Genomic DNA, 15,814 nt, shown 5'->3' with positions numbered 1-15,814 from the left:
AAATACTGTCTGCTGCTTCCATAGATTACTTCTGAATCAAGTCTAGCCTCTCAGTGTTTTCCATAGCTGTAGCTTTAAGAATGGAAGGGAACGTGAAGCTGAGCAATTCTTAATGGTCTCCGGCTCAACTTTCCTGCTGGATACCCTGAAGCTACACATTTGTTCCCAGAGGAAGAATTAAGAAGAGATAAGAGCACCTCCAGTTCAGAGGAGACAATTGAACACCACTCTCCCATGAGCCTTTAGTCCCTCATTTACCATAGAAGAGATACTATATAATCATGAAAATAGCTATTACTATATAATCATAGAAATAGCCATCATTTCTTGGATGCCTATTCTGTGTTGATTATTGTACCATAGCCATTGCAATATCCTAACTATGCCATTCATTTTTTTAGATGAAAACGTGGAAATTCCCAAAGTTCACATGGACATTAAATGCAGTAGAGCTACAATTGGCACTTGGGTCCATGAGACCGTCATGTCTTAGTCTCCCCTAACATGGAACAGCAGAATTGGTGCACCATGACTGTTGTATGCTTTAGCCCCAGCATGATCCTGCCTTGAGACCATTAGTGGCTCACACCTATAATCCTATGTAGTCAGGAAGTTGAGATGTAGATTGTGGGTTGAAGCCAGCCCAAACAGGAAAGTCTCTGTGATTCTTATCTCTATGTAAGGAGCAAAAACCACAAGTGGAACTTTCGCTCAAGAGGTAGAGCACTAGCCCTGAGTGAAAAAGTCAAAGGACAGTGCCTAGGCTCTGAATTCAAGCCCCAGTACTGCACTTCCCCTTCCCCACTTCCCATAAAAAGTTTTTCCATCTAGGTGTTCACCATGGAAGGCCAAATTCTGCAATAAAGATTTAACTACAAGCCACAAGTAATAAGAACAGTAATTCCCAGTGTGGGAACCAACATAGCATTGATAACTTTTTCTTTTGCTTCTTAAGGACATTAAAAACAATGACTATTACTAGCATCCTCATTTCCGAGAAGGAAGAGGATACTGTAATGCCAGAGGAAAGGAACAAGGAGAAAGTCTTAAAAGGAGACTATGCAAGGTCTTTTCATGTGAGCCCTGGTCATTTTTTCTCTCTGTTCTCTGTTCTGGAAGGAGAGTGATGTGGCCTCTAGTGATTTCCAGTAGGATTTAGCCATAGAAGGAAGGAAAAGAGTGAAAAGGCAGGTGTTCCTTTCCTGAGAAGTCCTTCCAGGCCGCTGGTGGTGGGTGCTCCTGATCCATCCCAGTAACTACTACTTATGCCCCTTTTTAAGCTGTCTGGCCTCAAGGGTGTCAGCTGAGCTGCTGCTAGCCCAGGTTCCTGTACTGTCCATCTTTTAGGCTTCTTTAATGTCCCACCCCAACTTTGTCATCAGTCCTTTTATAAGCATGCCCTCCTCGGTTATCATTGCTCAAGTCCTCTGACTGTTTCTTACTGGGATACTGACTGATTCATGTGGAGACTTTTAAAATAGTAAATATACCCTTAGAAACCCTCATTTTTCTCATTTCTTCACTGACCAGTGACAGCTTCACCTTGGTCGTCTTCATCCCAGATCCTGAGGTTCCTGGGGTTTTTAGTGATAACCCTCTACCCATGTAGAGAAACCTTTATAGAGCACACCAATTTTAAAAGCGAGAATGCCTGGGCCCTTACGGGTGCCTCACGTTCCAGTGTGTCCGAGAGAGGTTTGGAATCGAGGGGATGGCCCAGTATTGCCTGACTTGGAAGCCACATGGTCCTTCTGCTGCCCTGAATCCACCAAGACACATCATAGGCACACCATGCCTAGCCACGATGCTTCTGTTCCAATGCAAGGTCAAGTGATTGCAGTTAGTTATTCTAAAATTTGATACAACACTGTTTCTTCCTTATTATTAGTTTCCTTATTATTAGTTTCCATCTTGATGAAAGTTTCCGACTCTTGGGGAACCAATTCAACTGTTATTTTGGTTTCAAAATTTATTTATCTAGCCTGCTGTATTAATGTGTTATGGGTTCCCAACATATATCATCTTTCTGATGCTACAAATCAAAACATTTCTAAACACGTTCATGCAAGATTGAGGTGAAATGCTATCCTTTCCTGTTTGCATCCCTTCTCCTTCCTGCTAGTGTTCCAGATACTGTACATGTGTGTTCAACATCCCTGGGACCCACCCAATTGTAACTCTGCTTATCCATGTTCTGTTGTTGGGCAGGACAAAGTGTATAGATTCTATTCATGCTCTTTTTCCTGAGGGCTAGTGCACTACATAAACATAGATTTGGCTGTGGGTAAAAGAAACTATAGTTCATATTTGTTTCAACAGGTTCAGAATCAAAAATCTCTCTTCTGTCACAGCTTGTAGGTCAGTGGTCTCATGCTAGAATGATTGTTAGGGACCAGGTCTCTTGTATCTATTTCTCTCTCTCTTTTTTATGGCCCAAAGCCTTATGTGTTCCCTTTGAGGTTATGTTCTGCAAGGTGTATCTTTCACTAATGTGCATAAGTTAGATTACAACTTGATCATCTGGCTATGCCTGGATGTTTATTCTGTTCACAGCAGATTAGCAGTTTACCATTAAAAGAAAAGAAGACTAGATACTAAAAAAAACTAACCAGCATTTTCAGGAATGCTAGGTCAAGTAAGATAGTTCCTTGCAAATGGAATGTATAGTTCCACTGAGCTTGTGTTGACTCTGAGACAATCTAATTGATAATAAGAGACTGGGTTCTGGATGAATTTTTGGAACTAAGTTTCAAAACATAAAGGTGAGGGGCTGGGAAGGTGGCTCAGTGGTAGAGTGTTTGCCTTGCATGCATCAGGCCCTGGATTCAATTCCTCAGCACCACATAAGCAGAAAAAGTGGGAAGTGGCGCTATGGCTCAAGTGGTAGGGCACTAGCTTTGAACTGAGGAGCTGAGGGACAGCACTCAGGCCCAGAGTTCAGGTCCATAACCGACAAATAAAAAAAACAAAACTAAACAAACACATAAAGGTGAGCATGGAACTCTCTAAGAAGGATGATTTTGATTTCTTCAAGCAGTGAGATGTAGAACAAGATCTGGATCCAGACTGCACCTACTTATACCTGTTTCCTGTATCCTCCCCATTGGGAAATGGAATGAAGAAGAGGATATGGACAATGGTATAAGTGATAGATATCAAGCAGGTGTTCTCCCGTCACCTCTTGCTTATGTGAGCATCCTATGAGCAAAGGCACTGATTCCCATCGCTCTGAACCCTCATTTCAAACACATTTATGTAGTGAAGAGGCTTGGAAGACAAAAAACATTGTTTTGCACCAGAACCAAAAGCAGTATATGTTGTCTAGTATTAAAGATTTGGTTCTGTAATGCACTGCAGCTGTTATATAACTCCCTTTATGTGTCCTTTTAGGATCTGGCTATTGAAAAAAACTAGCTTAAATGATGGATTATTAAGTGCTATTATTGTTATGAGCAATAAACCATCCTGTCCCTGTCTAGGAGTCTCATGGCTTCTAGAAACACACATGAAAGTTAAATAATGCAGTGAAATCACAGACCTATCTCAGTTTCTAATACAAAGGAGAGTTTCAAGCCCAACCCAACTAAGATGTTAAGGGAAATAAAGAAAATAGTCCTGATTTAGTCAAAGAGTACAGTGGTCTTAAACTATGGGATTCAGAATCCTATACTGAAATTACTGAGGATTAAAAAATGCTTATTTTGTAATTTGTATCTATGGATATTTGTATCTATGGATAATTTGTATCTATGAGGTATTTAATTCACTCAAAGTCACATGTCTTCTTATGATATCCACATAAAAAATGAATATTCAGCTAAACCTCATTACCTGCCATAAAACGAAATAAAAATGGATCGTATTTCTAAATGTAAAATGTTAGAGTTATACAACTTTTAGATGAAGACAGAGAAATTCTTTTTGACCTGAACGTGTGCAAAGAGCCCAAAGGTATGAAAGCAAGATCATATCCATAAAAGAAAAAAAGCTGACTAGTGGGACTTAATCAAATTCACAACCTGTGTGAGACACACTGTTAGAAGAATGCTCCCAAGTAGAAGAAGATATATTTTCAAGCTACATATTAAAGACTTGAATCCATGTTACCAGAACTCTTAAAGGTTAACAGTAAGAAAACAGTCCCGATTTTTTAAAAAAGATTTAAACATGCAATTCATCAGAGAAGAGGCACCTGAATATATTTCCAATATCATTAGTTATTAAGGATATGAAAACAATGTGATCAGAAACCACCAGGTTCACATGAGAATACTCATCACTAATTAGCACTGACAATATCAAGGGTTGGCAAGAACAAGGAGCACCTGGAACTCTTATACATTGCTAATGGGAATGATATACCCACTTGAAAAATAGTTGGGCAGTTTTTGAAACACTGAATATGTGTCTGCCATATTGGTCCCTCTCCTGGGTATTTAGAGAACTGAAAGTTATGTATTTACACAAAAACTTGTGGGAGTTTATGGGAATTGGGTTTGTAACCACTCAAATGGAAACAGAACAGATGTTCCTGAGTCCACAAATGATGAACAGAGTGTGATAGCCACACATATCTTGGAATATTACTTAGCAATAAGTGAACAAACAAAATACAAAGCTGCTAATACATGTGGCAATATGAGTGGATCTTAAAGGCACTGTGCTAAGTTGAAAGGAGCTGTCCCTAAAGGTTTCATATGGTTTGTTTCGGCATATGATATTTTTAAGAAAGAGAAAACCATAGCAGGAGTGGATCAGCCATTGTGGGAAGGTGGTGAGGGATGAGAAAATATGATAACTTAGAAATGAATGATAGAAGGGACTTTGGGGGAATGATAGACTAGTTTGTATCTGATGATCATGGTGATGGTAGTAATATGACTCTATCCTCACATTGAAACTCCTGGAAATGTGCTGGGCCTAGTAGTACATACCTGTAACCCTAGCACAGGAGAGGCTAAACCATGAGGATCATGATTTATAGACAGCTTGAACTATATAATGAGATGCTGCTTTGAAAAAAATTATTTCTCTTAAACAATTTATAACACGCTTATTTTTTAAAAACTCATACACCAAAAATTTTTATTCTACGTGAATATTTAAAAAATAAAAAATAGCAAGAAAAGGACATTATTGACATGAAACATAATTCTATGAAAATTAAGTTTATTCTTAAAACCAAATAAAAGGTTAATGAAAGTAAAACATGCATTTTGTTTTGTAAATTTCTTCATGGTCCAACTTCATAAAGAGTTAGAGTCTCACATGTACTTCTGCATTTGCTGTGGTGTAGTATCACATGTATCAATCTCTGGAAAATCCCACTGTACACTGGCCAGAGAATTACTGTGACAAACAGCCAATAATGTCTTAGGGTCCCTATGGTCACCACATGGACCCTGGGGACCACCTGAAATTGTCCTGGGAATTTCCCAGGGTTCCTGGACTCTTGCCACTATGAGAACCTCAGATACAAAAACATGACTCCAAATTTTAGTTGTTTTCATAGTAACTTGGCATCCTCGCCCCTTCCCCTGTATCTTCATCCTCTTCCTCAGTGTTTACTTAATGGCTTTGTTCAAAGTGATCTGTTGTAAATGTATTTACAAAGGAAACTTTTTTCCCCTGCTACAAACAAAAAACCAGGATTTCTTTCCCACAAATATGTTTACCTATGGCCCAGCGGACGCATGGCTCCCTGACACACTTCGGAAAACACCAGCATCAAAAGTGATGACAGATAGCTAAGTGTTGACAGGTTGAATCACTTCTGTCTACCTCTGGATACTAGGCAGTACTAGATAGGTTTATTATCCTTTATTTTCTTTGTAGTTCCATAAAAAAAAAATTGAAGCACAGAGAGACTCAAGAAGTTGCTCAGTATTATGTGGCAAGAAAATTTAGGGCTGGGATTTAAACAAAACAAAACAAAATAAAGAACTCTGGTACTCCAGGACACAGAATCCAAGATGTCATGCTAGCAGATAGAAGATCCTCATAGAAGTCCTGACATTAAGTGGCAATAGGACCTACCACTGAACTTCACTGCCCCCATCAATAACACAGGGGAGGTGGAATAAATCAGTGTCTATAAATATAAATGTCTGGTTAAGTTTGCAGGGCCAAGGCTGTTCAGGAAAATGTGAACTGAAAATAAGGTAGGAGAGAGTGGTAAGGAGTTCACATATTACCTAAAAAAATTTGCTGCTCGGTTTCAAGTGGTTTTTATTGTTGGTTTTGGTTTTGGTTGTTCCTTCTTTTGACTTACTTTTATTTTGTTTAATAAAAGATTGAAGTCTGGATATTTTGGGGATAAAAATGCCCATTTTTACACTCGCAGGGGTAGACTACACCCATGTGCTCTCTGGTTGGTGCTTTTTCTCTGACTTACAGGATTCATGGTTAACTAGGCAGCTCCTGTGCAGAGGTAGAAACAAAATCCAAATTGCAGAAATAGTTTCCAGCCTGTGAAAGAATAAAGATTTAGTGTCTTAACACAGCCTACATAAATATTGATTAAAAAGCTGGGCTAATTGAAAAGTCAAGGTACATTAATAGAGTAACAAAGTGTTATTTCTTTGTGCTCCTTTTGTGTTGTATTAGAGTGAATCAGCAATATTTATCCAGTACTAATTCTCAGTTTGCAGAGAGCTAATGTAATCATGAGATGAGCTTATTGAAATTCTTTTCTTAGACATAGAGAAGAGAGACTTGCCCAAGATTGGTACATATTAGGAATTTTAGTCAGCACTTGCCTAGAATAGTAAGAACATGTGATTTATGCCATTGTGTGTACAAAATAATGTTTCCTGAGACATTTTCTGTGTGTGTGTGTGTGTGTGTGTGTGTGTGTGTGTGTGTGTGTGTGTTGGCTATTTTCTTTAAGGGGTTTAGTTTGTTGTTTTCCCTCTTCTGCTTATCAGATTTCCTTTTAAATCCTGGCATCTGACAATGTTGCAGGGCCAGTTTCTCTCTGAATCCACAGCAAAATGCGCTGGTGGTTTCACAATTAATCCAAACTTGGGCTTTTGGTTAACATGTTTACGTGAATTCCTGCCTTTGTGCATGCATGCCTCTGTGTGTGTGTGTGTGTGTGTGTGTGTGTGTGTGTGTGTGTGTGTGTGTGGTGAGGGGGGAAGTGAGAGAGAGAAAGAGAGAAGTCTGGATGCTATCTATAGACTAAATCTTGAAAGATGAGATTATTCATCAATGACATCATAAGGATTGTATTTTCTCTTGGTTAATAAACTATTTGTTTGGCGGGTGTTGAAAGCCAGCCAGAGCTAGTCATGCTATTTCTTGGAAAAGATCTGAAGCAACTGGTAGTTGTAATGATAATCATTTGATCATAGAGCTATTTGAAAATAACACTCATCTCCAAACTTGTCTATTCTAGGAAACCTTATTTGGTCAAAATGTTGCCAAATTCCATCTTCACTAATTTTCAGGCTGGTTTCTTATGCTACTTAATTACTTTCCAGTACATCCTAAACTTTATTTTTGATCTGCCCTGTGCAGAAGCTGTTACCATGTACTTTGAAACAATATCCAGCCCGAATTTTTATTCTCACATTTAATAATCACCATGGAATAGCTACCCAATGCATGACAACTCCAGATCTTTTATTCTGAGGAGATGGCATGGTGAATCTGGGTGAAGTCATCTGTTGAAATAGTACTTTGTAATATGCCCCATTGTTTATAAAGTATTGAAATTTTTTTCTGAGTAAAGGATAGAAACACAGTTTCCACTTTGTCTCCCTTTTACTGGAAATTCATATTTGATCACAATAAAGGAAAGGATTTTTATTACCAAAGCTTTACTTTTCATTTTTGATTGTTATTTATTACTTTACTTCTGCCTAAGGAATTTTTTTTCTCAGAAGCACTTGGAACTAGATGAAAACTGAAATTTTAGATCCTACTTTTTAAAACATTAAAAAAAATACAAAATCCAGGGCTTCTGATTGCATGAGGATGATTTTAATAAACTCTTTTTTTGTTTATAGTAGTGGGTGGAGGATTGTCTGAGTGGGGTGTGTAGGTGGAGGAAGGAGGAAAGAATCATGTTTAACAGCAAAATTAGCCCAAATCAGTTGTGAATGCCTTTTGTTTAATGGCTTAGAGACATTTTCCTGTTGTTGTTTTGTCAAAAAAAATTGAAAATTTTGTAAATTTAGGGGTTTTCACAGCTAAGCTTTCTACAGAAATGTGAAGTAAAAGAAATGAAAGAAATCAATTCAAGTTAAAATGTCAAATGCTTCAAATAATTTAACTTAAAGCTCAGAGAGATGAGCTTCCTAAGTGTTTCCCAAAGAATCTATGAATACAAGCCCTCACTTTGTTCCATGTATGGCTATCTAGTAAATATCTTGTTGGCTTCATTCTGAGGCAGGAAAGTTGGTTGCTTCCTGGAAGTCATTAGAGATGCTTAAAATTCAGATTTATGATCCATAGGAGAAATTTAAGTTTTTCTTAGATTCAAAGACTTTCTCCTCAGTCACCCTCTCAACCCTTTACCCTGTATGTATTAAGAGAGAGAAAAAAATTCAGCTCATTTCTCAACTTACAAAGTTTTGGAGAAACATGAGAATGTGTAAGTTTCTTTCAGTGGGAAACACATAACATTTATGAAGTATTTCTTTTGGGATTACATCACAGTTTTATTTAATTTTTAGGACAAAAGTTAAATTCAATATTTGTGTATAAGCCAAGGGAAAATGTACCATAAACATAGGAATTTTAGGGGTGAGTCAGAGTTCCAAGAATCCTAGATTTACTTAGACCATTTATATGGAGACAGGCTAACCATTAGTCATCTAGCCTTACTTTTTACATTTGCAATTAATTGCACCTTAAAATTAGCTTTCACCCAAATGGTTGACTAGGCAGAATGAGCTTTGTAACTAGCAGTCAAAATGGCTGTTGGAATTACTGCTCTATTTTTGGATACTTTCTAACTGTATAACAAATATGTCCTATAAATTATTCTTTAAATAACTCACAGTGAAGTGCAGTGAGTTGCTAGCAATTTTCTGATACTCCAAGCCACATGCTGTCTGTTTGCCTACCATGAAACCGCTCACTTGGCTTTCCAGGTGGGCTTTGCTAGGAATGCCATTTACCTCCAAGACCTAAATCATGTTTTTGTTCATCCCATATCTTGTAGGATGAAGTCATTGCTGTTTCCGAAAAGGTGATTGTGAAGCTTGAAGACCTTGTCAAGTGGGTACATTCTGATTTTTCCAAGTGGAGATGTGGCCTCCGTGCTGGGCCAGTAAAAGCTGAGGCTTTGGGGAAAAATGGACAAAAGGAAGCTCTGCTGAAGTACAGACAGTCAACTCTCAACAGCGGGCTCAACTTCAAAGATGTGCTCAAGGAAAAGGCTGACCTTGGTAAATATGATTTATGCTCTGAAATCTAATTGGGTGGGCTCAGGGAATAACTACCCATTTTCTTTAGCTGCAGGTTTTTAGGGAAACCCTGACATTCATATGAAAATTTCATAAGAACTTAAAAGACATATATTATTCATATCTACTATGTTATAATATGAATTGTATGTTATATTAATTTGTATTTTACTCTATTATTATATAATATAGAATTATTCATAAAAGTATTATACATATATATATATGATATCCTTTTTTTTTTCTTTTGGTGCTGGTACTGGGGCTTGAACTCAGAGCCTGGGCACTGTCTCGTAGCTTTTGCCACTGAAGGCTGGAATGCTGTCACTTGAGGTGCAGCTCCATTTTTGGCTATTTGCTGGTTAATTGAGCATAGAATTTCAAAGACTTTCCTATCCAGGTTAGCTTTAAACCTCAATGCTCAGATCTCAGCCTCCTGAGTAGCTAGGATTACAGGTACGAGTCATCAACACCCAGCGTCTCTATATAATTTCTTCTCCCTCAAAGAATATGATTGGTGCTATGCCTGGTAGAGGTTGGAATGGATGGTACAGGGATGGATTACAGGGTCTTCTATGGAGAGTCTTGGGGTGGGTAATAAAACACATGGCCTTACATAATTTCCAGTGTGCTAGCAAGATATGAGGAGACATGATTTAATTAATTGAATTAATGAAGAGATCCGTAGTTTTAAATAAGTGCTTCACATTTTACACTGAGTAGAAAGAAAAGTGAGGAAGAAGTTGAGTCTCTTCATGTGAAGGAAGAGAGCTAGCTCAAAGCCAGGAAACTGCTGGTTGGCAACTTATGTCAGATTTCCTTAAGCTTTTAAGCATTCCATGATCACTATCAACTACGTATTTTTTTCTTTCCTTCCATACACTCTTAAGTTTAAAGAACCTGGGGTTTTGGACTCACTCATTCATGGCTTTGGTGTAGTTTGGTTAGTGTGTGAAAACTAACTCTGACGCTTAGCTGTATAATCTTCCTGACTCAGTTTCACCTTATGAAAAATAGGATTAATATTTGCTGAAAGATCTTAAAGGACTAACCCAGTGAAGACAGGCATAAGAGTTTCCAAAAGTAATTCTTTTGCTTTAACACTTTTTCCTCCACTGATTTTTTTCCCCCCTCCTAGTCTTGCTTTTTTGTTTCTGGGTCCTGTGGCTTTCTCTGACTGGCTCTTTTCACATAGCTCAAAACTGAAGTTGTTGACCTCGAACTTAGAGGAGTTACTTCCTCTTTAGGTAAAGAGGAACTTCACTTTTAACATATTAAGACATCTTTTTTATTCTAGCACAGTGCTGATTTTCATAGCCTTATTTTATGTCTTAGTGTGACAACTTCCTGTTTTTTTAAAAAAAAATAAAACTAGAACTTGACAATTACAAGAAACCTAGACAATTTATTTTAATTGGCATAGAGACTGAATAACACCAGGAACTGACTGTGTCTTTCATGTGATTCTGGTTTGTGATGAGTTATGCTGTGTTTGGGGACTCATATTAATGTTTTCTTGCAGTTAAACAGTCAACAGTTTCCTGGCATCTTTTGGTAGATGCCTGACAGTAATATTTTGGACACATTAGCCTGATTGTCATGTACACAATTAAAGAAAATTATTAAACTAGTGGCTTTCCTTTTAAAGCCAGAAAATTTGTTAATAGCCTTCTTAGATATTCTGTTTCACAGACAGATTTTGTGAACACACAATGGCTACTTTTTATGATGTGTGAAAAAGTGGGAATAACATATGGGTAATGTTGCGTTTCTGACTTCTGATCTCAGTTATATCACCATCGTCTTATGTTTGTCTTAACATGAAACTCTTTCTTTGTTTGATTTTTTTTTGAGTTATAGAATATACTGTTACTAGTTAAAAAAAAATAAACAGGAAACCCACAGGGGACAAAAGGATGTGTAGATGGTTAAGCTTCATGTCACACATGTAAACAAGAGTATTTATAGCAGGGTTGTTTTGTATTTAAACGGATAACTAATCAATGAGCACAGAAAGAAACCCAATTTCTTAATTCCTTCTGAGTTTGATCTTGGATTTAAAGACTGTTTGATCTTGGATTTAAAAAAATGTCTATAATCTACCTCTTTAAAAAAAATTGATTTCAGAAGAAATAGGTTTAGAGTGAGGAATCAAATAATTGATAGGTGGCTTGGCAAATCTACACAAGTCCCTTCTAAATCTAGTGGCACTTTCGATTTCCTAGGGGAATTTACAAAACAATACTGATTGCCCAGTCCAGTTTACCCAGATTCTTATCAGACTTACTGAGGCTAGGCCAAAGAATGTTTACTAATAAATGTCTTCCTGAATGATTCAGATTATTATTCTTAGTAGTAGTTTTTATTTTATTTTATTTTTTGGTGGAGAGCTTTCAGGTCTCATTTAGGTGACTTCTCTACCATTAGTGCTAAGGAAAGGATGACTACGGAAGTCCTGAATCCTAGGCTCTCCAGGACAAGAAACACCTAGTACCTTTTCTTTTCCTTTCTTTTAATGTAAAATACCCCTTTAAGGATAGAATTTAGAGCCTTGAAATTCTACTCAGCTGGTATGAACTGTGGGGAATTTGAGACAAATAGCTTTTGTAATTGGAATGCACACTGTGTTGTAATAATGTGGAAAGAGAAACAAAAACTTTCCTTAATGTAATGAGTTTCCATTATCTGCCTGATCTAAGGTTTGCAAGTTGCCTTTGTCAGGATTTCTACTGGGCAGACAGGGAGTTTCTTTTGCAGTGTACAATCCTGTCCCAGCAACTTTTTCTTCAGGGTCTTCCTTTCTCTGTGTGGAACATCATCATTTTTGTTGTCTGTACTTTTTTTTTCTATCCAATGTTTTTCTTATCTCTTTCCCTTGGCCACACTGAAACCACCTCCAATACCACATTGTTAATGGAAGTTCACACACTTATTAGGTTTATCCTTCTCTAGATCCCTTCCAACTCCTCATTGTTTTTTTCCCAAAGAAAGATGAACTGTGATTACCTAAGACCTTCCTCTTCCCCTACCCCCACCTTGGTTGAAGAGTGGAAAGATCTCACCTTTCTATGGATAAAATAAAACTTCTACATACTATTACTTGTTAACTGAGCCCTTAAAAACACTGTAATAATGAAAGAATTAACTTGTTTCTTAGAGAAGGAATTTGATAATATAAGAGCTAATTAAATAATTAAATAAATACCCTTAAATCCCAGTTTCTGTCACTTCCTGTCTCTGAATAGTGAAAGAAAAAAGAAAGAAAGAAAGAAAGAAAGAAAGAAAGAAAGAAAGAAAGAAAGAAAGAAAGAAAGAAAGAAAGAAAGAAAGAAAGAGAGAGAGACAGAGAAAAAGGGAGGAAGGAAGGAAGCAAGCAAGGAAGGAAGGAAGGAAGGAAGGAAGGAAGGAAGGAAGGAAGGAAGGAAGGAAGGAAGGAAGATCTCACCAATGTGTATCTGCTAGTAAATTACTCCACAAAGAGAAACTCTGCCCCAAATGGCAGCGTCCAATAACTACAAACTCAAATCACAACTCTTTCGTTTTTAAAAAAAATTCCCAATCCCCCTCTGAAAGAATACTCTGAATACTATTTGAAGATGTCCTGAAAGATTCTAAATGACTTCTGACTGAAACTATAGACTTGGACAGTTGAAAACTATTAATCTCTTTAAAAGCAAACGACAACAACAACAAAAAACCTTGTGAAATGTGATAATATACATGCATTATATTCTCTCTCCTTTATCCTTTTCAAAGAAAGTCTCATATGAAACCAATGCAGATTGTGACTTTTATTGAGTGAGATGTTTTATTTGACTTTTTTTATGCTAAAGTTTATTTTTTTTAATGAAGAAAAGTAACTATGTTAAAACAGAAGGGTTAAGGAATGTATTATTCATAAGCATAACGAACACAAGAACCTGTTTTTCCAGAAGAATCGGGTTGATTAAATCATTCACAATGCCAGCCTCTAGTTATTTATTTTTGTCTGTCGAATTATAGTACTTGAAGTGGACCTGATAACCATATTTGGTATGCTGTTGGAGCTAGTCAAATGAAGAATTCTTTCATTTTACAAGTTTTTTAGCAACTAATGACTATAAATAATATCAGTTAAACATCTTGAAGTTATGGGGGTGTGTGTTTTTTATTCTTTGGGCAATAGTTTGAAAAAAAATCAAATTATTTTATAGAACACTGCTCCTTACAGTGTTTCTTTAAGTGAAGTATGAAAGCTACAGTGTAAGCTTTATTGGCCTATAAATATGTCATTATAGTTGGACTACATTTATATGTTTTGGATTGTTGTTTAAGCCAAGAAAATATGTCTCTACAGGTTGACTTTTTATTGAAACCCTTTGAGGCATACAACAAAATGTATTTTAGGCCAAGGTTATTAAAACAGCATTTTCATATTTTTGCAGTAGACTTGTTGTCAATTTCTCTGCCACAAACTGTCTGTGGATAGGCAGCTATGAATGGTTTTATCTCCAAGCATGTCTTTAGAAACAGGAATAAAGAAGAGAGGAGACTGAGCTGAAACCAAGAAAAGAGACTAAAAGAGGGTGGAAGGTGTGCAGGAATTCAGTAAAAAGAGGTTCCCTTAGCCCAATTTCTGTTCCTAAATCCCACCAATCAGACAAAGCAACCTCTTCTCTCCCTTCTTCTGCTGGGGCTTGCCTGGGTACTGTGGTGAAGAGACAGCAGACTGGGTTCCAAAAGCAGTGGATGGGAATATCAGCAGAACCTCGGCTCCTTAGAGGCAATTACTAGACGTCACTTTAGACTTAGACTTTCAAGTTCCTTGTGTGTGAAATAGACAGTCATACAGACCTCGCTTTTACTTCATTGGATTTTTTTCAGAACATCAATGGAAAACAAATGGCCTAATACCCATGGAAACACTTTTGGTTTAGAAATCTAAGGTAGCATTTTTATCATCATATTATTATAAGGAAAACGTTCTATGATAGGGAACTGTGTGATACAATGTTAGCTTGTTCATTTTAAATGTCCCTATTCACATACTCTTAGTGATTATTTAGGTCAGGTTTTGCTCTCAATACTGTCTATTACCTCACTAGAAGACTACTATTAAGGTCTTGTGGTTCTTGTTTATCTTCCTAACAACTTATCTATTATATGCAATTAATAACTGCATTATTTGCATGCTTTCAAGTAATGTGCCTATGTTACATATAATTTCTATAATACACAATTGACATATTTGATTATATATTTTACCTTATGTAACTTTTTTCTGCTTGAAAAAAAAATATGTCAGAATCAGATGGGCCTTATGTAGCCAGTTGGGTATATAACTTCTCAGGTACTGTTTGTTACAAATAGACTGTAGTCTCTTATTTGGAAAAGTTTGAGGCTTTGCATTTAAAATGATTATTTCAGATCACTTCTGAGTTTGATATATCAAGCAGCTTCTCAGGGAATCACCATGGAAAGGATTCTCATTCTTTGTTGAATAAAATGTGTAAGTGTTTTCAACAGTAGCATGTTATCATTTTGAGATAATTTATTTAGGATTGAAAGCTAGTTGTTCTTTCCCTCCCTTCCCCTCAAATCCCCTCCCTGTACATAAAAGAATGTTGAGCAAGGGTGTGGTAGTAAATTGAAGGTAATCCAGCACTTGAGAGTCTGAGGCAGGAAGATCCAGAGTTTGAGGCTAATCTGGGATATATAGTGAGACACTGCTTCAAAAACAAAAACAAAAACAAAACTCACACTCAAACAGATTGTTTCGAAAAGATTTGTTGTTTGTATTTTGCCTTCAGTTGCTGGGCCAGCTAAGCCATTGTTAAAACACTGAAACTTGAGAAGTTTCTTGGATGATATAATTTTTCCAGTATTCATGATTATTTTGAGAAGTCCCTATAGAACAGTCTCCTTACTAAAACAAATGTAGCGTTTATAATATCATTAAGTTTAAAATAGAAATCAATTACATGTGAGTCTTATCAAAAACTTGTAAAGATACTTTCCAAAAGATTTTCTCACAGGGTCCTCTGGCAATATTTACCCTGATTCTTTAAAGAATCTGAGCATAGCACAATTAGCATTGGAGAAGCATGCTGTCCAAGTGCCAGCATTGCTATTCGAGAACAATGTAAACCAGCAGCCCAGAGGACCATTAAGAGGAACAAGTTCATAGAGTTTTCATCCAAGACATCAAAGTTTTACCATTTTTTTTGGTAGCAGGATAATTAAGAATCTGGGAACTTCTGGGTGCTGATGGCTTTGGTTTTCTTAGCTACTGAAGAGGCTGAGATTTTAGGACTGAGGTTTGAAGCCAGCCCAGGCAGACAAATCTTGTAGGCTTATTTCCAATGAACTAGCAAAAGGCTGGAAGTGGAAGTATGACTCAAGTGGTAGAGTGTCATTCT

The 15,814-nt window shown here is 36.9% G+C and overlaps 1 protein-coding gene across 3 annotated transcripts in view; it reads left to right on the top strand.

Moving 5' to 3' along the window:
• The window catches only part of Arid5b (AT-rich interaction domain 5B), a 185,044-nt gene that overhangs the window by 23,881 nt on the left and 145,349 nt on the right, over window positions 1-15,814 (top strand). For all 3 annotated transcript variants that reach the window (XM_070021028.1, XM_070021026.1, XM_070021025.1), the window contains exon 3: window positions 9,173-9,398. In XM_070021028.1, the coding sequence (XP_069877129.1) occupies window positions 9,173-9,398 (226 nt within the window). The remainder of the gene's footprint in view (window positions 1-9,172; window positions 9,399-15,814) is intronic.

This window comes from Dipodomys merriami, unplaced genomic scaffold, assembly GCF_024711535.1.
Source record: "Dipodomys merriami isolate MVZ:Mamm:240054 unplaced genomic scaffold, mDipMer1.0.p SCAF_14, whole genome shotgun sequence".
Taxonomy (NCBI): Eukaryota; Metazoa; Chordata; class Mammalia; order Rodentia; family Heteromyidae; genus Dipodomys; species Dipodomys merriami.
The sequence above is the reverse complement of the archived record's forward strand: the minus strand, read 5'-3'. Positions and strand labels throughout refer to the sequence as shown.